This window comes from Pelodiscus sinensis, chromosome 5 (assembly GCF_052426305.1).
Source record: "Pelodiscus sinensis isolate ZL-2025 chromosome 5, ASM5242630v1, whole genome shotgun sequence".
In the NCBI taxonomy this organism is placed as follows: Eukaryota; Metazoa; Chordata; order Testudines; family Trionychidae; genus Pelodiscus; species Pelodiscus sinensis.
The window spans coordinates 134,984,370-135,007,388 of NC_143056.1; the positions used below are offsets into that span (position 1 = coordinate 134,984,370).

The 23,019-nt window shown below is 65.9% G+C and overlaps 1 protein-coding gene across 2 annotated transcripts; it reads left to right on the forward strand.

Moving 5' to 3' along the window:
* The first annotated feature begins 7,666 nt into the window (after positions 1 to 7,666).
* On the forward strand, positions 7,667 to 18,150 carry LOC112544681 (E3 ubiquitin-protein ligase TRIM50-like). 2 transcript variants are annotated; one of them, XM_075928774.2, is made up of 3 exons: positions 7,667 to 8,215; positions 12,490 to 12,552; positions 16,787 to 18,150. In XM_075928774.2, exons 2-3 carry the CDS (start codon positions 12,543 to 12,545, stop codon positions 17,374 to 17,376), a joined length of 600 nt encoding a protein of 199 aa, XP_075784889.2. In that variant the 5' UTR covers positions 7,667 to 8,215; positions 12,490 to 12,542; the 3' UTR covers positions 17,377 to 18,150. The 2 variants fall into 2 exon arrangements, with proteins under 2 accessions (XP_075784889.2, XP_075784890.2); XM_075928775.2 differs by lacking the exon at positions 7,667 to 8,215 and adding an exon at positions 8,997 to 9,575.
* The last annotated feature ends 4,869 nt before the right edge of the window (positions 18,151 to 23,019 follow it).

Sequence of the window (23,019 nt, forward strand, 5' to 3'; positions counted from 1 at the left end):
CTCAGCCCCCCTTGAGATGGGGGGGTCTGGCCTCCTAAACCCCAGCCTGTTGCTTAGGCTGCTTCCCCCATGATACCAGACAGAGACTAACCAACTCTCCTCCAGCCCTGCCCCACAGCCAGGGCGGCATCCACCTTCCTTTGTTTCCCTCCCTGGGGGGTAGCTGGTCAGACAGGTTTGGAGCCCCCTTTGCATAATGACTCCCCGCCCCCCGCCTTGCTGGGTCCTGCTACAGACAGCAGAGGTCGCCCACAGCTCCAGCAAGTTACCCCCACTACGTCACACCCAGCCCCTGGCCCTGGCCTTGTCTGCTCCCCCCCGGAGACGCGCCTGCTCCTCGGCGTCTCTCCCCGGTGACCGGCTGGGTGGGGAGTGTCCGGCCCTCGGCTCCCAGCACAGATCTCGGGGTGAGCTACCATTGCCAAGAAGTCCAAATAGTTCCCAGAATTGGTTTCTGACCCGCTCCAATCAGAGCCCCTCAACCTGCTCTTGGACACAGGAACCTTTTCTGGCGGAAGGGCTCCGAGTCCCCAGCGAGCCCCGACTGGCAATACCCCCTGTGCAACTCTTCACCCTGTGACATAAACGAACGGCTGATTGCCTCCGGCAGCGCTAGAGGGTGCTCGGTCGCCGTGGGCTGCCGCCGGCCCGTGCTGCTAAAACGTCCCGGTTTTAACCCCTTGCATGTCGAATAGCCATAGAGATGTGGCCGTGCTGGTCTGGACTTGCTGAAACACAAGTGCTGCCTAGTCCTGTCTTTTGGTTTGACTCCGTCCGGGCGGTGAGCCTCGGTGCACTCGGTTCCCAGGGCGGCGCTGCTGTATCCCCGCTCGCCGCGGTTCCACTCGCTCAGACGAGGCTGGTGGGTTTGACTGCCAAGAAACCCCCCCCTTCGGCCTTACACAGACCCTGTCCATCTTGCTGAGACCCCAGCACCAGCCCTAGCCAACGGGGCCAATGCCCCATTACTGTGATCTCAAGCACCGGGTGGGATTGTCTAGCCGTGTCTACACTGCCAAATGACGGTGACCTAGGGCAGTGTGTCTCAACCAGTGGTACGAGCACCCGTAGGGGTACTTGGGAGAAGTCGGGGGGAGGGGGCGGAACGTCAACACAACTGAAATTTGGAGCAAACTGAATTTGTGTGTGAGGTTTTGCAGCACTTTATTATTTTTGTACTTTTTACACCCAAAAAGGTCATCGCCCACCTGGCCACGATTAAGTTGTTTAAACAAATGTGTTGCCATGGTAGAAAAATGTTTTGTGTGTCTGAAAACTGTTGGACTGGGGGTACTTGCAATTTTTTTAAAGGGGTACTTCATAAAAAAAGGTTGACACACACCGCCCTAAGGGACACGGGCCTGCAGCCGCCGCAGTAATTGCACTGCTATTGTGTGTCCGCACTGTGCTCCGGGTATCCCTGGGGCATCCCCTCACCAGCAAGGCTTCCATCAGTGCAGGGAGCAACGCCCCAGGGGTCACTATCCCTCCGTGTGACTCGTCACCTAGTGCAGGGTGCGTCGGGAGATTTGCAATGCCCCAGGAGGGCGAGGGAGTCGTGCCGGGGGGAGGGGGAACTTGAATACAGTGTTCTGGGGCGGGGCTGGGGGGGTGGGTTCAGGGTGCAGGCTGCCCTGGGGAGAGAGGACAGCCCCAGGCCTCACACCACAGCAGCTTGGGCCAGGTAAGAAGTGCCTCTCCATGGCTTCAGCAGCTCCAGCAGTAGGGCCGGGGGAGAGGTTTATGTCCCCCAGGACAGACAGACAAACTCTCTCAGTGATGTACAGATAGCTGTCCCTTTCTCCATACCTGCCCCCTGCTGGCCCAACGGGGTTAGAGCTGTCTCAGGCTCCATCTCTGGCCCCTTGCTGCCCTCCTGTGGTCACTCTATGGTATAACCATCCCTGCTAGCAGCGCCCCCCCCTTTATGTGTTTGGAGAATGAATCCCATTCCAGGCACATCTCATTGTCCTGGCCCAGCCAAGCCCTGCCCTCGCTGTACGTTAGGAGAGGAGGAAGCTGCAGACTGATCCTCTTATTGTTTAGGAGGGTCTCTGGAACAAAGAGATGGAGACACAGACAGACAAACGCTCTCAAGTACAGAGCGGGTGTGCTGTAACTGTACATGCAGCAACACGCGGTAGAAGGGCTCAGGGTTCCTAGAGCTGTTGTTCGAGGAATTGCCCCTTCTGTTCACCTGCCTGCAGACTGTTGTTAAACGGGCAGCCGCGTCTGGGAGGTGACAGAGGAGTTCTGAAGCTGACGTTTTCCCTGCTTCTCCGCAGATTTGTAGATCCCAAGACCCGACAAAACCCCTGTGACCATCTGGCCTGACCTCCTGCATCGCACCGGCCAGAGGCCTTTCCTCAATGAACCCGTTTGAACAGGTCTTGGGGGAAAACACCCGGCTAGATTTAAAAATTGCCCCTGGCTTCTTGCCTTCTGTCCCTCCCCCTCTCCCCCTTTTCACCCAGCTCCTCCTTATGCCAAGGCAGTGAATTTGGGAGCTTCATCAAGAAGGGGAGAGGAAACTGCTGTCCTGCCAGTCAAGTCCCCGGGCCCCAGAAAAGTTGGACTCACTCCCATGGGGACATCTCCTAGGACGTTTTCCAGGATCAACCTGCTTTGTAGCCACGTGGGTGGAGCCAGTGTGACGATGCGTTGGGGTTTTCCCGTCTCCTGCACACTTGTCTAATCTCCTCTGGCCCCGACTCTGCTTCCCCAAGAGCCGTTTCCTGCCCTGCCGGCGCTGTGCTGGTCTGAGCCCCGCAGGCCCGTAGGTCTGTGCCTAGCAGGCCTCCGCTCAGCCCGTTTCCCGGAGGAGCCGAGGGTCTGTTTTGCGCTGAAGTCTCGCTGTGTCGATGGGGACGGGCACTCCCTCACGCGGCCGGGTTTGGCTTCCTCGCTCTGGGGACAGCGGCGAGGTCGGCCTCGGGGGGCCGGACTGAGGAAGCTTGTGCTGAACAGTACGGACCGTGGACTGACAGAGCCTGGGAGAGGGGACACGCGGATTTCCAACGGAGGCAGACAGCTCGCCGGCCTGTTCAGGCACATCTGGCTAGAGGGCAGCTCTGAGCCCAAACCTGCGCTCGCTCCCTCCAGTGCGCAGAGAATCATGGAGTCACCGGACACGAGACCTGGGAGGGACCTCGAGAGTCACCCAGTCTAGTTCCTGCCCTCATGGCAAGACCAAGCACCATCTAGACCATCCCTGACAGGCGTGTGTCCAACCTGCTCTTCCATATCTCCAGAGATGGGGATTCCACAACCCCCCTAGGCAATTGATTCCAGTGTTTCACCAACCTGGCAGGTAGGAAGTTTTTCCTAATGTCCAACCTCAACCTCCCCTGCTGCAGTTTAAGCCCCTTGCTCCTTGTCCTGTCCGCAGAGGGCAAGATGATCAAGTTTTCTCCCTCCTCCTTGTGACGCCCTTTTAGATACTTGAAACCGCTCTCATGTCCCCTCCAGGTCTTCTCCTTTCCAAGACATTTCCTTGAGCCTTCCCACAGCTCTTGCTTTCTAGGCTTTCATCATTTGTGGTGCTTGTTGGGTGGGGCAGAGGAAGGGGCAGGAACAAGCCCAGCACTTCTGGGGGGGGCTGAGGAGGGTTCCCCGTCTGTCTCACCCACGCCATCTGCTCAGCCTTCCCAACTCTCACCGCCGCCAACAGGGGCCTCGGGGGCTCTGAGGGGAGGCTCAGAGGAGGTACTGGGGGTACCAGGAGACATTGGGACCTGCTGCCAAAGTGACCTCCCTCATCTGCAACAAGAGAAGGGTGCCTGGACTGGCCACGGAGTCCCCGAGGCGCCACGGAGACAGTGTCTCTTAGTGCGCCACGAGGCAGCCGGAGCTGTGCCGCGGAGGACAACGGAATGCAAAATGTCAAAATGGCCTCCCTTAAAGGGGCAGGCAAACATTATTATTATTATTTTTGCTCAATAACTTCTCCCCCAATCTTTTTTTTGGGCTTCACCAAAAATCCTTGGTTATCCTTCCTCATAAAAAACAAAGTATTGTTTGGTGTTTCTTGGTCTTAAAAAGTTTAAGAAACACTGACGGAGAGCAACCATCGTTAGCCGTGGCCACGCGCACAGCTCCGGCCACGCGCGCAGCTCCGGCCACAGCTCCGGCCACGCGCACAGCTCCGGCCACGCGCGCAGCTCCGGCCACGCGCGCAGCTCCGGCCACGCACATAGCTCCGGCCACGCGTGCAGCTCCGGCCACGCACATAGCTCCGGCCACGCGCGCAGCTCCGGCCACGCGCACAGCTCCGGCCACAGCTCCGGCCACGCGCGCAGCTCCGGCCACAGCTCCGGCCACGCGCACAGCTCCGGCCACGCGCACAGCTCCGGCCACGCGCGCAGCTCCGGCCACGCACATAGCTCCGGCCACGCACGCAGCTCCGGCCACGCACATAGCTCCGGCCACGCGCACAGCTCCGGCCACGCGTGCAGCTCCGGCCACGCGTGCAGCTCCGGCCACGCACATAGCTCCGGCCACGCGCGCAGCTCCGGCCACGCGCACAGCTCCGGCCACACGGCAGCAGAGATGCCGGGCTGCGAGGAGCTGTACAGAGACCGGTGAGGTGAGCCTTTGGGACACCACCTGGCCTGGTTGGACAAGGCCACCAGCACACGGGAGCCAGACGCCACCCCCCCATCCTCCTGTTCACCTCGCTCCCCCTTCAGCCCTCTTCAGGGGGTTTCTGACGGGAACCTTCTACAGGCAGAGCCAGCCTGGCGGCCCCAGCTGGGAACCGTAGGAGCTGGCCAGGGGCACAGAGGAACGGTTTTCTGCTCCCAGGGCCTCCCCAGTCCGAAGGAGACGGTGGGAGGGGCTTCGAGCCATCCCAGCGCCTGAGCAGGCTCCAGGCTCCGTGGGAAGGGGGCATGTGGCCCGCAGGGCTGGGCCGCGCTGCATGTCCTGCCCCACGTCCTCTCCCAGCCGGGCTCAGAAAGCCCCCGAGGTCTGCCCAGAACCGCCCCTTTCTCCAAGGAAAGATGCTTCAGCCGCGAGGGCTGCAGAGCTCGGCTTCAGCGCCTGGGCAGCACGGTGGCTCCAGCAGACTCAGGCAGCATCTCGGTGCGGTTTCCAGGTGTCCAGTTGTCGCCCAGATGTTCAGTATTCGGGTCCCCCGTGCGGTAAAAACCAACAGACCGTACTGGAGATGTGCAATGTCCGGTATTTCCTGTGTCCCGCGGACAGAAGCCCGGTGGGGACAATTTTCCCCTGGGGCGGGGGAGTGAGGAGCGTGGGGGCATTTAAAGGCAAGTGCCCCCCCTTTCTTTTTTGCTTAACAACTTTGGTCTCCCCCTTTTTTTTTTCTCTCAACAGAATTTTTCCCCGGTGTTTTTCTTTGGGGGGGGAGCTGTTTGGTATTTTTGGTTAAACCATCTGGCACCCCTACCTCTGGGCCCCGCGCTCTGAATCCCGGCCTGCTCCGTGTCTGATCAGCGCCTGCTGCGTGAGGGGAGACCCCGGCACCCCCGGGGCTAATCACCCCGAGGGCGCCATTTCCCCCGGCACTGCCCGCAGCTCCAGAGCGGTCGGCCGTGGGAGGGCTGCGTGAGCTGGGGCAGGCTGGGTTTCCAGAGGGGCCGAGTCGGACCCAGTGACACGGGACTTTCCGAGGCTGGGCTGGGCCGTGGCCTGTCCCCAGGGCTGAGGGCTTTCTGGTGCGCTTGGCCCAGCGTGCTCGCCGTGGGAACGCCCCTTTTCCGTGTCACGTCTGTGGAGAGCAGCCACGCCCCAGTGCCGGCCTCACGGCCCCTCCTGTGTGGTGCAGGCTGGGAGCCGCTCTGGGCTGGAGAACGGGGCTGCACCATCCCCTCTGGGGTCGGGCCCGGGGGGCCAGAGGGAGGGGACCATGGCAGAGACGGGCAGGCTGAAGTCTCCAAAAGCGGCGAGGAGCCCGGTGGCACCTCAGAGACTCACTGGAGTGTTGGAGCAGACGCCTTCGTGGGCAAAGACCCGGATGTGCATCTGGCCAAGTGGGGCTTTGCCCACGGAAGCTCATGCTCCAAACCCTTCGGTTAGTCTGTGGTGCCGCAGGACTCCTCGCCGCTTCTGCAGTCAGGCTAACACGGCGACCCCTCTGATACTTGAAGTCTCCAAGGGGACCCAGCCCAAGAGACGGGGGCAGGGCCCAGAAGAGAGCAGGGTCCCCAAGAAGGGCCGTGGCACCAGAGGGGACTCCCTGGGAAGGGGCCGTGGCGCCGGAGGGGGCTCAGTGGGAAGGGGCTGCGGCGCCGGAGGGGACTCCCTGGGAAGGGGCCGTGGCGCCGGAGGGGGCTCAGTGGGAAGGGGCTGCGGCGCCGGAGGGGACTCCCTGGGAAGGGGCCGTGGCGCCGGAGGGGGCTCAGTGGGAAGGGGCTGCGGCGCCGGAGGGGACTCCCTGGGAAGGGGCCGCGGCGCCGGAGGGGACTCCCTGGGAAGGGGCCGTGGTGCCGGAGGGGGCTCAGTGGGAAGGGGCCGCGGCGCCGGAGGGGGCTCAGTGGGAAGGGGCCGTGGCACCGGAGGGAACTCCCTGGGAAGGGGCCGTGGCTGGAGGGGGCTCCGTGGGAAGGGGCCGTGGCACCGGAGGGGGCTCCGTGGGAAGGGGCCGCGGCGCCGGAGGGGGCTCCGTGGGAAGGGGCCGTGGCTAGAGGGGGCTCCGTGGGAAGGGGCCGTGGCTAGAGGGGGCTCCGTGGGAAGGGGCCGCGGCGCCGGAGGGGGCTCCGTGGGAAGGGGCCGTGGCTAGAGGGGGCTCCATGGGAAGGGGCCGCGATGCCAGAGGGGGCTCTGTGGGAAGGGGCCGTGGCGCTGGAGGGGGCTCCGTGGGAAGGGGCCGTGGCTGGAGGGGGCTCCGTGGGAAGGGGCCACGGCGCCGGAGGGGGCTCCGTGGGAAGGGGCCGTGGCTGGAGGGGGCTCCGTGGGAAGGGGCCGCGGCGCCAGAGGGGGCTCCGTGGGAAGGGGCCGCGGCGCCGGAGGGGGCTCCGTGGGAAGGGGCCGTGGCTGGAGGGGGCTCCGTGGGAAGGGGCCATGGCCAGAGGGGGCTCCATGGGAAAGGGCCGTGGCCAGAGGGGGCTCCGTGGAAAAGGGCCGCAGTGCCGGAGGGGGCTCCGTGGGAAAGTGCCGTGGCCAGAGGGGGCTTCGTGGGAAGGGGCCGTGGCCGGAGGGGGCTCCGTGGGAAGGGGCCATGGCCGGAGGGGGCTTCGTGGGAAGGGGCCGTGGCTGGAGGGGGCTCCGTGGGAAGGGGCCATGGTGCCGGAGGGGGCTCCGTGGGAAGGGGCCGCGGCCGGAGGGGGCTCCGTGGGAAGGGGCCATGGTGCCGGAGGGGGCTCCGTGGGAAGGGGCCGCGGCCGGAGGGGGCTCCGTGGGAAGGGGCCGCGGCGCCGGAGGGGGCGCCGTGGGAAGGGGCCGTGGCCAGAGGGGGCTCCGTGGGAAGGGGCCGTGGCAGTTGAGGGGGCTCTGTGGGAAGGGGCCATGGTGCCGGAGGGGGCTCCGTGGGAAGGGGCCGTGGCCGGAGGGGGCTCCGTGGGAAGGGGCCGTGGTGCCGGAGGGGGCTCCGTGGGAAGGGACCGTGGCCGGAGGAGGCTCCGTGGGAAGGGGTCGTGGCAGTTGAGGGGGCTCCGTGGGAAGGGGCCGTGGCCGGAGGGGGCTCCGTGGGAAGGGGCCGTGGCCGGAGGGGGCTCCGTGGGAAGGGGTGTCACACTGTTGAGGGTTCCACCGGGGGCCCACACGGGCAGGGCTTGTGAGACCCGACACCGGCCCACTTGGCAAGCTCTGCCCTTTGGTTTCTCTCTCCGGAGAGGTGAGCCGAGGCCGGGCCGGGACGGCAGCCGAAAGGGGAAGTTTTATGGGCCGGGAGAACGGGTAAGAGTGTAACCAGCTGGGGTTGGACTTTGATAAGAGCTGAGCACAGGAAGCCGCCAGATCCGGGCTGTGTCCTGCACCGGCTGCGTGTGCACCGCTTCTGTTTTCAGGTGTCCCCCAGATCTGCGCTACTGACACCGGGGGGGGGGGGGGTCATTGTGTGGTAGCCAATGAGGGTAGGGATCTGCATTCTGTGCAGCCTCTCTGTGCTCCCATTGGCTGGGACTTTCAGCCCGTGTCCTGACAGTCTGAACAGCTGCAGAACATCTGTCCTGAGAACCAGCGTCCAGCCCGTCCATCCGACCAGCGCCTGCAGAGCACCCCGGGGCCCCTTCCGCGTGGTGGATACCAGAGCCGTCAGGTGAGGTCACTGGGGTGGCGGAGGCAGCGCTGGCTAGTGGTCAGTGCAGGGGTGAAAGGCTGGGGCGGGGGGGGGTTTATATCTGCTTGGACTTTAGCTCCCTGGGCGAGTCTGGGCCGGTCGCTCTGGGCCGGGGGACGAAGGACGCGGCTGCTCTCAGAAGTTCCCCCTCGTGTCTGGTGAGGGAACTGGGGCTGGCCCAGCAGTGCACCCCCCTCCCCATGCTCCAGCCGGCCGGGTGTGCCTGGCCGTGGCCAAAGGCCAGCAGGGCTGCACTGCAGGGCCGGCCCCAGGGGCAAACACCCAGCCCCCTCGCCCCCCAGCCTGGAGCCTCCCCCTGCCTGCGCCCCTCACCTTGGCATGCTCTTACCCCCACCCAACCCAGCCCTCCCTGCCCCGAGCTCGGGACCCAGGTCCCAGTTTGGGTTAGGACCCAGGTTCCCGACCCATCCCCAGCCTGTGCACTGCAGGGCGGGGGGGGGCTGCGCGCTCCCAGGAAATCTAGCTGCATCCCCCCCCCCGTGGGCTGGGCCCCCACCTGGCTCTATGCCTGGGGGAGTAACCCCCCCGCCAGCTCAGGGCTGCCCCCCTTCCTGCCTGGTCAACCCTGCCTGGGGCCTTTCCTCCCCGCGAATGCATTTGCCCCCCCACTCAGCTTAGAGCCCCCCCCCGCCCGCATCTCGCAGGACCGACTCCCTTTGCTTGGCCCCCCCCCCCCCCGGGATTCCTTCCATCGCACCCGCCCAGCACTCAGTTTGCAGAGACCAACCGTGCAACCCCTCCCCCCCGGGGAGCCGTGGGAAGTGGGGGCCTCATTGTGACTCGGGGAAGTGAGAGGACAAAGACCGAGGCCGGGCGCTGTGACCGTGGGGAGGGGCCCTGGGCTCTCCAGGCCCAGCACAGACATTTCCCTGCCCGCAGTGAGAAAATCCCTGAATCGGAGCCTGGGGTTGCTTTGATCTCCATCCCTCCCCGCACTAGTGGACCCCAGCCTCGGACTGCCAGGATCTCCCCTGGGCGAGCGTCTTGCCTTCAGCAGCCCACTGTGGTAGTCTGGCCCGTAAGCTCATCTGTTTGATGAGACTATGACGGATTTTGTACCAAGAATGCCTTGTGAGGGACCATCCAAAAACCCATAATCTGCTGATCATCATTGTCCTGGGGAAATACGCCTGGTGACATCGCACACCAAGTTGTAAGGTTCTGGTATGTGACATTACTGAGGCCCCTTCCACACACAGAGAGCAGGCCCAAGCCAGTCCCTCGGAGACACAGGGCAAACTGATGCCTCAGCCAGATGCCAACACAGTCAAATGGCCTAGCCGCTTGCTTACGCGGCGATTCTTTGGCAGAGCAAAGGGTGAGTGAGAAATGTGCGTCTCAGCAAAGAAACAGCGGGAGACCCCATTCCCTGGACTCGCTGTGTCCCGAGCCCCAGCGGGAGACCCCATTCCCTGGACTCGCTGTGTCCCGAGCCCCAGCGGGAGACCCCATCCCCCGGACTCGCCGTGTCCCAAACCCCAGTGGGAGACCCCTGTCCCCGGACTCGCCGTGTCCCAAACCCCAGCGGGAGACCCCTGTCCCCGGACTTGCCTTGTCCCGAGCCCTAGCGGGGGACCCCTGTCCCCGGACTCGCCGTGTCCCCAGCCCCAGTGGGAGACCCCTGTCCTCGGACTCGCCGTGTCCCCAGCCCCAGTGGGAGACCCCTGTCCCCGGACTCGCCGTGTCCCAAACCCCAGTGGGAGACCCCTGTCCCCGGACTCGCCGTGTCCCAAACCCCAGCGGGAGACCCCTGTCCCCGGACTCGCCGTGTCCCAAACCCCAGTGGGAGACCCCTGTCCCCGGACTCGCCGTGTCCCAAACCCCAGTGGGAGACCCCTGTCCCCGGACTCGCCGTGTCCCAAACCCCAGTGGGAGACCCCTGTCCCCGGACTCGCCGTGTCCCAAACCCCAGCGGGAGACCCCTGTCCCCGGACTCGCCGTGTCCCAAACCCCAGTGGGAGACCCCTGTCCCCGGACTCGCCGTGTCCCAAACCCCAGTGGGAGACCCCTGTCCCCGGACTCGCCGTGTCCCAAACCCCAGTGGGAGACCCCTGTCCCCGGACTCGCCGTGTCCCAAACCCCAGTGGGAGACCCCTGTCCCCGGACTCGCCGTGTCCCAAACCCCAGCGGGAGACCCCTGTCCCCGGACTTGCCTTGTCCCGAGCCCTAGCGGGGGACCCCTGTCCCCAGACTGACCGAGTCCTGAGCCCCAGCAGGGGACCCCTGTCCCCGGACTGACCGAGTCCTGAGCCCCAGCAAGGGACCCCTGTCCCCGGACTCGCCATGACCCCAGCCCCAGTGGGAGATCCCTGTCCCCGGACTGACCGAGTCCTGAGCCCCAGCAGGAGAGAGCGTTCAACGGGAAAAGAGAGCAGCCCTGGGCATGGGTGTAACCGCCGCTCAGCAGCCACTGCCCCTGCCGCGGACCAGGGCGAGTCTGAGGACCCAGCCGAAGTCGCTGGGACCAGCTCTCCTGGGCCGCGGGGGGGGGAAGGGCCCTGCTGCAGGCAGCTGGGTGTCAGGGCCAGGCCTGAGAGGGAAGTGAGTTCCTGTTTCACCTCCCGCCTGGGCTTCCCGGCAAGGAAAGCGAAAGCTGCGGCGCTGCTGGGAGGGGTGAGCAGAGGAGGCCGAGGCTGTTCTTGCGCAAGAACCCACAGAGCAGCCACACTGCCCGCCTGCTCTTGCACAAGGAAACTCACCGTGCGGCGTGGGAAGAGAGGGCGTCTCGCGCAAAAGCTACGCTCTGTTCTAACAGGTGTAAGCTCTTGTGCAAGAGGGCAGTGCGGGCGTCGGCCGGGATTTCTTGCACAAGAAACCCCAATGCCTAAAACGGCCATCAGAGCTTTCTTGCCAAGAGAGCGTCTGCGCTGCCATGGATGCTCTTGTGCAAAAGCACATCTCGCACGTGGCAGTGTGGACGTGTTCTTGTGCAAGATGTTCTTGGGCAAGAAGCCGCCAGTGTAGATGTAGCCTAAGAGGTTCCTCCCGTGAGCAGAATGGATTTTGTGTTGTGCACCTGAACTGAGTTCATGGGGCTTGTTCGGACGTGTCACTGCGGCACCTAAGTTATTAATAAATATCTTATAAAGCTCTATCCTATTCCCTCTGCTGCCACGTCTCCCCTTGCTCCATCAGCTCCCCTGGTGCCTCCCCCAACCCCTCACCCTCCTCTGCTGTCCTGACTCCTGCCTTCTCACTGCCCTCAGCCCTCCTGCGACCTGCCCCCTTCCACCAGCCCTTCTCTCCCCCTGTGCCCACTCCTCCAGTAGCCCCACTCTGATCATGTGAGCGACCCCTCTTCTAACACCTCCCTCTACACACCTGCTCTGCCTCTCTCCTCTGGTGCTGGTCCCTCCCCTGCAGGTGTCTGCCCTTCTGCTTCACCCCAGAATCCCCTGGCACCTGCACCTTCCCTTAGCCCTGCACCCTCCTGGTGCCTCCCCCTTCCCTCACTGCCCCTGCCCCCTTTGCCCTCTTTTTCCCTGATGCCCCCCCACCACTCTCTGCCCTGTGCCCCTCTGTGCCCTCTGTGCCCTCACACCTGCCTTGCTCCATCCCCACCTTTCTCATGCCCACCCCTTCTTTCAAGCCTTCTCCCAGGGAAAGCCTGCAGGCGAGCAGTTCCCCAGCGGGGCGAGAGGGGTGTGCCGGTGTGCGGAGCTGGGTCCGGCCTGTGGGGCTTGGGGAGCTGGGGCACCCGCGCAGGCTCCCCGCTGTGAGGGGGAGAGGTGAGCCGTAGGCCGCGGCCCACCTGCAAGGCCGTTGTGTGAGCCCCACTGCTGCAGGCCCTGTGGACAGCGCACCCACGGGGACGCACGGCATGTTGTGTGCTGGCCAGGGGAGAGCAACACGGGCCCGGCCCCCCCGCGCAGCCTGGTGCCAGCAGGCCTGAGGGCGCCTCGCGCCGCACGCCCCTGCCGAGGGTGCTGGGACAGGCCTGCCCTAGGGCGGCCAGGCTGGCTTGGGGGGTTGGTCCTGGGGATGCGACGCTCCCTTGGCCGAGGCGTTTCCGCCCTGGGGCTTGTACCCCCCCCGCTCTTTGTGCCCCGTTTCTGTTTCCTGTGGGCAGCCCGGGAGCCCAGTCTCAGCCAGGCTGTGTGGCATCCGGAGCTACGGGGTTCCCAGGCTGGGTGCTGGGGGGGCTGGCACCGGGGGGCAGCCTTGGGCGGGGGCTGTGTGTCCCGGGATGTGCCCGGAGGAGACTCTTCACGGCCCTTGTGCTCTTCCCCCAGAGCCCAGCGTCCGGCCCAGGGGCACTCGCGGAGCAGGCTGGCCCAGGGGACGGATGGCGTCCGGTGAGTGGGGACGCCGGGCAGAGACCGCGTCTGACTGTGCCCAGCGCCGGCCGAGGGGCCCTGCAGACAGGAGGGGAGAGAAGGGAGCCGGGAAACGCGGGGGGGGGGAGGCAAAGGGGGCAGATCCCCGCTCTCAGCCCCCCAACCGGAGCCGCAGCTCCCCCACCCTGGGAGGGGTGCCCAGGGAGATCGGGGGTCAGGCCGACGGGATCGTGGGTGCTCCCAGGCGGAGCAGGGTGGGCGAGGGACACAGAGGGCAGCCTCCCGGGCAGTCCCGGTGCCACGCAGCAGGGGGAGGGGGGCTGCTGACTCGACCCCCCGCTGGTCGGGGTGACCTCTCCCTTGGAAGGGCCCTTGGGGTCTCCCCCACCCGTCCCCACAGCGCGCCCCAGACTGGGTACCACTGTGTGTGAGCAGGAGGGCGCCCCTCCTGGTTCGTTTCCTCCCCGGGGTGCTCCCTGGAGACACGGGTCCCCCCCCCCCCGCCAGTGGCTCCGTGCGACCACGCCCACCCCTCCCCGGGCACTGCGGTGAAGAGCTTTGCTCCAAAGGACCCCTCCCCCTGCATCAGCAGTGAGAGGACCAGGGGGGGGCACTGGGCCCCGGGTGCCAGGTGGGGCTGGAGTGGGAGGGCTCAGCCCCACGCCGCCAGCCTAGCACTGCTGGGCCACCTGCTCCCTGCAGACAAGCTGCCGAGACAGGGCTGGGCAGTGGGAGCGGGCACGTCAAAGGTGGGGTTCCCAGGCCTGGCTGTGGGGGAGGGGAGGGGCATCGGGTTAGAGCGGGGAGCTGCGGGTGCCTGGCTGTGGGGGAGGGGAGGGGCATCGGGTTAGAGCAGGGGGGCTGGGGGGGAGGGGTGCCTGGCTCTGGGGGGGGAGGGGTGGGGGATTGGGTTAGAGCGGGGGGCTGGGGGTGCCTGGCTGTGGGGGAGGGGAGCGGGGGGCTGTGGGGGGCTGCGGGTGCCTGGCTCTGGGGGAGAGCAGGGGGGGGCTGGGGGGGCTGCCTGGCTCTGGGGGAGGGGTGGGGGATTGGGTTAGAGCGGGGGGCTGTGGGGGGCTGCGGGTGCCTGGCTCTGGGGGAGGGGTGGGGGATTGGGTTAGAGCGGGGGGCTGCGGGGGCTGCGGGTGCCTGGCTCTGGGGGAGGGGTGGGGGATTGGGTTAGAGCGGGGGGCTGTGGGGGGCTGCGGGTGCCTGGCTCTGGGGGAGGGGTGGGGGATTGGGTTAGAGCGGGGGGCTGTGGGGGGCTGCAGGTGCCTGGCTCTGGGGGAGGGGTGGGGGATTGGGTTAGAGCGGGGGGCTGTGGGGGGCTGCGGGTGCCTGGCTCTGGGGGAGGGGTGGGGGATTGGGTTAGAGCGGGGGGCTGCGGGGGCTGCGGGTGCCTGGCTCTGGGGGAGGGGTGGGGGATTGGGTTAGAGCGGGGGGCTGTGGGGGGCTGCGGGTGCCTGGCTCTGGGGGAGGGGTGGGGGATTGGGTTAGAGCGGGGGGCTGTGGGGGGCTGCGGGTGCCTGGCTCTGGGGGAGGGGTGGGGGATTGGGTTAGAGCGGGGGGCTGTGGGGGGCTGCGGGTGCCTGGCTCTGGGGGAGGGGTGGGGGATTGGGTTAGAGCGGGGGGCTGCGGGGGCTGCGGGTGCCTGGCTCTGGGGGAGGGGTGGGGGATTGGGTTAGAGCGGGGGGCTGTGGGGGGCTGCGGGTGCCTGGCTCTGGGGGAGGGGTGGGGGATTGGGTTAGAGCGGGGGGCTGCGGGGGGCTGCGGGTGCCTGGCTCTGGGGGAGGGGTGGGGGATTGGGTTAGAGCGGGGGGCTGTGGGGGGCTGCGGGTGCCTGGCTCTGGGGGAGGGGTGGGGGATTGGGTTAGAGCGGGGGGCTGTGGGGGGCTGCGGGTGCCTGGCTCTGGGGGAGGGGTGGGGGATTGGGTTAGAGCGGGGGGCTGTGGGGGGCTGCGGGTGCCTGGCTCTGGGGGAGGGGTGGGGGATTGGGTTAGAGCGGGGGGCTGTGGGGGGCTGCGGGTGCCTGGCTCTGGGGGAGGGGTGGGGGATTGGGTTAGAGCGGGGGGCTGTGGGGGGCTGCGGGTGCCTGGCTCTGGGGGAGGGGTGGGGGATTGGGTTAGAGCGGGGGGCTGTGGGGGGCTGCGGGTGCCTGGCTCTGGGGGAGGGGTGGGGGATTGGGTTAGAGCGGGGGGCTATGGGGGGCTGCGGGTGCCTGGCTCTGGGGGAGGGGTGGGGGATTGGGTTAGAGCGGGGGGCTGTGGGGGGCTGCGGGTGCCTGGCTCTGGGGGAGGGGTGGGGGATTGGGTTAGAGCGGGGGGCTGTGGGGGGCTGCGGGTGCCTGGCTCTGGGGGAGGGGTGGGGGATTGGGTTAGAGGGGTTGTGGGGGGCTGCGGGTGCCTGGCTCTGGGGGAGGGGTGGGGGATTGGGTTAGAGTGGGGGGCTGTGGGGGGCTGCAGGTGCCTGGCTCTGGGGGAGGGGTGGGGGATTGGGTTAGAGTGGGGGGCTGTGGGGGGCTGCGGGTGCCTGGCTCTGGGGGAGGGGTGGGGGATTGGGTTAGAGGGGGGGGCTGGGGGGGCGGGGGGGAGGGGTGGGCGGGGCAGGGGTGGGGGATGGGAGAGGGGGGGGCTGTGGGGGGCTGCGGGTGCCTGGCTCTGGGGGAGGGGTGGGGGATTGGGGGGGGGGCTGGGGTGCCTGGCTCTGGGGGAGGGGCTGGGGATTGGGTCTGTTCAGGCTGCAGAGCAGAGCGAGGGGGGATTTGAGAGCAGCCTGCAGCTCCCTGAAGGGGGTCCCGAGAGGCTGGCGAGAGGCTGTTCTCTGGGGGGCGGATGCAGAACAAGGCGCATGGGGCTCACGTTACAGTGCAGGGCTGGGGGGTCTAGGTGGGACATTAGGACAAACTCTCCCTAGGCGGGGGGGAAGCGCTGGGCCGGGTTCCCGGGGGGGGGGAGTCTCCATCCCGAGAGGGGTCTCAGTCCCGGCCTGACCAAGCCTTGGCCGGGACGGTTGAGTTGGGGAGGATCCTGCGTTGGGCGGGGGCCGGACTCGATGGCTCCCGAGGGCCCTGCCAGCCCTGATCCATGATGCCCTGAGCTGAGGCAGGGTAGCCAGGCCTGTCTGGTCTGCGGATGCGGGCCGAGGGGCCGGCTGGCCGCCGTCAGAGCTAGCCCAAGCGTGCAGCGGGGGCGAGGACCCATCGGCCGGCAGGCCAAGCCAGGGCGACGGAGGTTAGACGAGGGGGAACGTTCCAGCGACCAGGGACTGAGCTCTGGGCCCAGCCTCGTGGGGGATGGAGGGTGCCGGGGGGTTTTTATGAAGGGGCAGGACAAACCCCGTCAGGCTGGTCTGGGGGTACTTGGCCCTGACCCTGCAGAGAGTGGCTCTAAGTGGCCTCTCAGGCCCCTGCCCGCCCCACAGGCTGGGGTCCTGAGACCCCCACAGCAGGGCCCCACCAGCTGGCACTGAGATACGGCCACCTTGGGGCCAGGGCAGCACAGCAGCCTCAGCACCGCACGACTGGGGTGTTGGGCCAGCATGGACCAAAACGGGAGAGCCCCCTTCCTGAGCCCCCGCTGGGCTCCCTGCCCCACAGCGCCCCCTAGCGCCGCCCTGGGGCATTGCCCAGTCCTGCCTGCCAGGAGAGAGCGCCCCCTGCTGGGCCCTGCCCCGCTCCCTGCCCCACAGCGCCCCCTAGCGCCACCCTGGGGCATTGCCCAGTCCTGCCTGCCAGGAGAGAGCGCCCCCTGCTGGGCCCTGCCCCGCTCCCTGCCCCACAGCGCCCCCTAGTGCCCCCTGGGGCAGCCCTGCCTGCCAGGGGAGAGCGCCCCCTGCTGGGTCCTGCCCCACAGCGCCCCCTAGTGCCACCCATGGGCATTGCCCAGCCCTGCCTGCCAGGGGAGAGCACCCCCTGCTGGGTCCTGCCCCACAGCACCCCCTAGTGCCACCCATGGGCATTGCCCAGTCCTGCCTGCCAGGGGAGAGCACCCCCTGCTGGGCCCTGCCCCGCTCCCTGCCCCACAGCGCCCCCTAGCACCGCCCTGACACCAATGACAGAGTCACGCACAGCACTTTCCAGACAGCGCTCCCCTCCAAGCCCTCGCCCAGCCCATTGCTGCGTAGCGGGAGACGGGCTGGGCTCACGCGGGGGTGGGCGTCTGTGGCCCACCCCAGTATCACTATCAGGGGGACTGTGATGGAAAGCGCCGTAACCCTGCAGAATAAAACCCTTCCTCCGCCCTTCCGCCTTCCCCAGGGACTAAAGAGGATCTGACCCTGGACCCCACCACGGCCCACCCCCTGCTGGAGATCTCGCCGGACGGGAAGGAGGTGAAATGTGGGACTTTCCCAAAGGACGTCCCTGCCGGCCCGAGGCGATTCGACACGGCCAACTGCGTGGTGGCGCAGCAGAGCTTCCGAGCGGGGCGGCACTACTGGGACGTGTCCGTGGGCCGGAAGCGGCGCTGGAACCTGGGCGTCGTCTCGGACTTGGCAGAGCGACGGGGCCGGCTGATCCAGACGAAGTCCTGGCTGCCGTGGTCTGGGGAGGTCTGCGCCGAGGGCTACTGGCTGATCAGCTACGACGCGCAGAAGGCTGGGAAGAAGTACTGGGCCTTCGACACCCACCCGATGCCCTTCAGCTGTAGCCACCAACCTGAGACCATCAGGATCTGTCTCGACTACGAGGCCGGGGAGGTCTCCTTCTATGGAGCCGATGGCTCCAATAATTTTACCCCCCTGTACTCCTTCTACCACGCTGAGTTCAAGGGCATCTCCGTGTACCCCCTCTTCGACCCCTGCTGGCATGATAAGGGGGGCAACACTGACCCCCTTAAAATCCTGTGACCAGCAGATTTGCTAGTGGGGCGGGGGGACCAAAGCGGTCCCAGCCCTGGGGCTACCAGCGTACCCCTGGGGCGAGCCAGCGTCCCAGCCCTGCTCTGAGAGCCGCACTGCCCCCTCCCCGCGCCCGGGCAAAGCTCGGCCAGCAGGAGCTGGGCTGGGCAGGGAGAAAGCAGCGAGCAGAGACCATGGGCGACTCACTCACTCACTGCCGTACGTTCCCCCTGCCCATCCCCTGCGGGTTTGTCTTGAGTACAATGTATCCTGATCAGTAGTGAAGCTCCCACCCCCCACTGCTCTAACCACTAGGCCCCACTCCCCTCCCAGTCCTGCTCCCAGCCCCCTCCCTCCCCCAACTCTAGATTCCCTTTCCCCTCCTGCCCTGGGGACAGACCCCAGGAGTAGAATCCAGGTTGCCCCCGGTGTCCTCGTTCTGACCTGTGCAAAGTGCAGATAAAACGCCCGCTGTGACGTAGGGGGGGCGCTGCCTGTCTCCGTCCTGGCGCTCCTCCCTACGATCCTCCAGTCCCTTTAGCTGCAGCTCGATCTCCGGCCGCCGCTGCTCTGCCGAGGCAGAGCGGGTGTGAGAGGGGCCGTGAGACTCGGCGTTGGCACCGGCTGGGATTTACCCTGCTCCAGGGCAGCTGTATCCCTGCACCCCGCTCCCTGCCACCGGCTAGTGCCCCTCCCTGCCCAGTGGAGGCTGCGCCAGGCCGGGCTTGTGCTCCTCTCAGGCTTTGTTCCACTTTGCGCAATAAAGAAACATAGTTGCCATCATTTCCCAGACTCCTGAGTCGTGCCTCAGTTTCTCCACCCCGGTCCCTGCAACCCAGAGCCTGTGAGACCCCTCCTCCGTTCAATGCAGACACACATACGTGGCTGTAACCCGAGGCCCTGTGCTCCAGAGCCCTGTGTGACGGGGTCCCAGGGTGCACCTGGACTGAGGGGCTGCTGAGCCCCCCAGCCTGGGCCGGCCCCCGCACTGTGACGCTGCATCAGGCCCTGCACTCCCAGCATCCCCAGGCAGGGACCCCCGGCGAGTTCCCCCGTGTGACAGGGAGAGCACACCCCACACTGAAGCAGGTGGGGCTAAGACACTGTGGGCGGAGGAAGTCCCGCCCCCTCACCCCGACTGAGCATGCTCCAAATGCTGGGGCGGTATAAAAGGCAGAAGAGCCGCTCACTCTGGGCTGGCCAGTGATGGAGAAGGGCCTCTGGGTGACGTGCCTGAACTCCTGCAGCCAGTAGCCCCGATGGTGGGAACCGGAGACCCGGGAAACGGCTGCAATGCAACCCCTGCGGAGTTCCAGGGGAGCAGCTGCCAGAGATCTGGAAGAGCCAGCGAGCACGTGGGACGTCGATCTGACCGAAGTGATGGGAAGTGACCCAGGGAGGGTGCAGGAGCGGCCTCTCCCACCCCGTGTCCTCGGTGTGTTTCAGCCGGATCCCCGCCCAGGGATTGCAGGCCGTGCTGCTGCTCACAGGCCCCGGGGTTGGGACCTGGTAGAGCAGGGTGGGTCTGGGTCCCCCTACTAGGGCGCTGCCCCAATCTCATTGACTCTGGCTAGTAGGCCCTACTGCCCTGAATGGAGGGCTATTCGCTGACTCTGGCCATTGGGCCATGCCTGGGGTTACCCGGAGACCAGGGAAGTTCTGCGGGTTATAGAGACGGCCACGTGCCCCGTGGGCGAGGAGGTGGCGTCCGCACCCCAGAATGTCACCCCAGTGACGGGGAGCACAGACACTGCCCCACCCCAACGCTGCTCCCAGCCCTCCTGAGCCAGCAGTGGGCTCCAGCCAGACCCCAGCCCGGCACCCGGAGCTGGGCCGCCCTGCCCTGGCCCGCGGGAGCTCCTGGCCGAGGTGGCCGCGCCTACAATGGGCGGTGGCCGGCCGTAGCGCTTGTGCCCCCAGCTGAGGTGCCTCAGGCGGGTTTCCAGCTGCTCTGGCTGGAGGAGCAGCGCTGCGGGCGGCCGAGTGGCCACGGGCAGCAGCAGGGTGTTGGCGGTGGCCAGGCAAGGTGGCTTGTGCCCTGCACTGCCGGGCTCCCCGGGGGACGTCGCTATCCCCGTCAGGCGGAGGGTGCTGGGCCGGGAGGGGGCTTGGCTGAGCCGGCCCCCGAGGAGCCCCTGACAGACCCGGGTTCCCGTCCACTGGGCCCCCCGGTCCTGCTGGGATTCCCCCAGGGGGCAGGGGCCTGTCCCTGCATGGTAATGGGCGCAGGCGCTGAGCCGTCTCCTTCCCAGCCGCGTGCGGGTGGCGGGGTGGTGGAGTAGGTGGGGGCTGCGAGCCCTTCAGCGCGGGAGCACAGGCGACTGTCTCTGCCCCCCCCCCTCCAGCCCTCCCTTGCGGTCAGCGCAGCCGGTCACACCCCGGCACGGCACAGGGACCCTCTGTGCCCTTTGCCCCTGGCTGGGTCTGGGGGGGGCCCTTGGGCCCCTGGCTCCAGCATTGGCTCCCCTGCTGCTGCCCTGCCGGGCAGGGAGTAGCTGGGGGGAGGTATGTGCCGTCTCTCACGCCCGGGGGACACGCAGCCCCTTGGGCCTGGCGGAGGGCAGCGGAGGAGGAGGGGCGGCCTGGGGCCGGGAGCAGTGGCTGGGAGGGTGAGTCTCAGCTGGGTTTGGAGGAGGCGGAGAGCAGGAAAAGGGGGTGGGGGCTCAGGATCCCCTTCCCCTGGCAGGACTAAGGCCGCCTGCCCTGGCCCCTGTGGGAACATGGATCCTGTGCTAGGCTGTGTCCTTGTGACCCAAGAAAACCTTCTGCTCCACCTGCTGCCTGAGTCGCATTGGCTGTGGGAGGGGGTGCAGGCTCAGGGCCCCCCCACGCCCTCACGGGGCATCCCAGCCCCCTGGCCAGCACGGGTCCTGCCCGGAGACAGCCTGCGGCCTGAGGGGACCCTGCAGCAGCCCCAGCGCGGCTCAGAGGTGCGGTTACCCTGCGACGGCCCCCCAGACCTGGCCTCATCTGCTGCACCCGGAGACGCGCCTGCTCCTCGGCGTCTCTCCCCGGTGACCGGCTGTGCGGGGAGAGTCTGGCCCTTGGCTCCCACTGCAGCTCTCGGAGCAATCCCCCCGTTTTCGAGCAGCACCAGGAACCCCCTTTGGCCGGCCCACTTGGCAAGCTCTGCCCTTTGGTTTCTCTCTCTGGAGAGGTGAGCCGAGGCCGGGCCGGGACGGCAGCCGAAAGGGGAAGTTTTATGGGCCGGGAGAATGGGTAAGAGTGAAACCAGCTGGGGTTGGACCTTGTCCAACAGCCCCGCTGCGAGATAAGAGCTGAGCACAGGAAGACGCCAGATCCGGGCTGGGCCCTGCACCGGCTGCGTGTGCACCGCTTCTGTTTTCAGGTGTCCCCCAGACCTGCGCTACTGACAGCGGGGGGGGGGGGTCACTGTGTGGTAGCCAATGAGGGTAGGGATCTGCATTCTGTGCAGCCTCTCTGTGCTCCCATTGGCTGGGACTTTCAGCCCGTGTCCTGACAGTCTGAACAGCTGCAGAACATCTGTCCTGAGAACCAGCGTCCAGCCCGTCCATCCGACCAGCATCTGCAGAGCACCCCGGGGCCCCTTCTGCGTGGTGGGCACCAGAGCCGTCCGGTGAGGTCGCTGGGCTGGCGGAGGCAGCGCTGGCTAGTGGTTAGTGCAGAGGTGAAAGACCCAGGGGTCACATCTGCTTGGACTTTAGCTCCCTGGGCGAGTCTGGGCCGGTCGCTCTGGACCGGGGGACGAAGGACGCGGCTGCTCTCAGAAGTTCCCCCTCGTGTCTGGTGAGGGAACTGGGGCTGGTCCAGCAGTGCACCCCCCTCCCCACGCTCCAGCCGGCCAAGTGTGCCTGGCCGTGGCCAAAGGCCAGCAGGGCTGCACTGCAGGGCCGGCCCCAGGGGCAAACACCCAGCCCCGCCTCCCTGCCCGGAGCCGCCCCCTTCCTGCGCCCCTCCCATGTCAGCTCTGGAGTGCCTATCCCACCCAACCCAGCCTTACCTGCCCTAACCCTTACAGCCATGTGGAGCAGTCGTCTGGCACTAATTCAAAGGCACCTGCGCTCTCCCCAGCTTGACTGGGATCCAGTCTCCTGCGTCAGGGCTGAGGCTAATCGTCTGGGGATCAGGAAGGGGATTTTGACCCCCACCGCACAAGTGGCCAGGCAACTCCTGGGTTTTTCAGCTTCCGCTGACGTTCTGGGTCCGGCCACAGCTGGAGACGGGAAGCTGGGCAAGGGGGCTGGTGCTCTGGCTGGGGGGTCTGGCTTGCACACTCAGGGGCACCAGATTTGGGGTGGGGAAAGGAATTTTTTTGAAGGTACACCTTGAACGCGGACGCACCCCTCCCCAAGCGCATTAGGGCCCAAGAGAGGCGTTCCCTCTACGCTCCACAGGTCCGGAATCAGCCGAAGGCTCAGGGGTCCCTGCCGGCGGGGCTGATTCCTCACCTGTAACGCTGGGCGGCCGCACAGCATAGAAGAAGCACTGCTCTAGACCCTTGGTCTCTTTTCCAGAGGGGCACAGATGCCCACCCCCTGTGTGAGCCCAGCCCGTTTCCTGCTACGCAGGAGTGGGCTGGGTTGGGGGTTGGAGAGCTCGCTGGGAAGCACTGGGCATGGCGTCTGTCATGAATAGGAGCCGCTAAGGCAAGAGTGACGTACCTGAAGAACGAGGAAAGGGTTAAGCAACTGGAGATGCACCTAGGGAGGGGTCAGGCAGTCAGCCAATGAAGTGCAGAGAGGAATTGCAAACCAAGAGGGGTTTTTTTCCTCCCTTCTCTTCTTTTGTTTGTAAGATCAGAGCAGTTTTCCCCAGGTAGCAAGGAAGTCGGGTTCTCCCAGGAATGGACTCCTTGAAATGTGTGAGTCGGGAAAAGTTTAGAAAGTCCGTCAGGTTTGATTGTTTTCCTTGCTTGGGGGTTTGGGAATCATGTCTGAACTGGTCAATTTTCTCAATTAGAACTCAGAATTACAGCCCAGGGCTTTCCCCTGAGTCTGTGTCACTGCAGGGCTTTTAACACCCGGTCATTTACTATGCTTGCAACCGTAGGCTTGTTTTGACAATAAGTGTTTTCCTTTTGTTTTGATTAACCAGTCCTGGTTGATTGTTCTGTCCTTAACCCTACCTGCCTAAGTTACCTGGGAGGAGCAGAGCCCCACTGTTCCAAGGGAAACGGAGGTTCGGGCAGGGGGAGAGCGCTGCCTAAGGGTGCAGATTCCCAAGGGAGCTCCTCCCTGGAAAGGGTTTATTTTATATATTTTAACTGCACTTGGGCGGTGGCAACGACCAATCATCTTCCTTTTGGGTCTCGGGAGCGGAGACCAGAGCAGTTTGTCTCTGGGAGTTACAGACAGGTTCTCGCTGAGTCTGTTCTGCTAACCAGCCCCCATCTCTGCACGCCTAGTGCCAGGCTGAGGAACTGAGCTGTGAGTCCATGCAGCAGTAAGGGGCACAGTCACCCCAGCTCTCCCTGTGCCCCAATCAGCCCCAGGCCTAACACACCGCTGAGGGGCTAAAGAACCCAATCTCACCTCCCCCGCACGAGTTCTCCTGGTCCCAAAGAACCAGCTGCAGGTCTCAGGTCAATTTACACTCTGGATCTTACCCACAAGATCAGGCTGGGCCAGTCCTTTTAAAATCTTCAATCTAAAGGTTTATAACTAAAAGAAA

Bases quoted from the DNA above. Each gene is read 5' to 3' on its own strand.
- LOC112544681 (XM_075928775.2), top strand. From the start codon at position 9,500: ATGCCTCAGCCAGATGCCAACACAGTCAAATGGCCTAGCCGCTTGCTT. The intron at 9,576-12,489 runs GTGAGTGAGAAA...CTCTTCCCCCAG, and splicing joins ATTCTTTGGCAGAGCAAAGG to AGCCCAGCGTCCGGCCCAGG. The intron at 12,553-16,786 runs GTGAGTGGGGAC...CGCCTTCCCCAG, and splicing joins CAGGGGACGGATGGCGTCCG to GGACTAAAGAGGATCTGACC.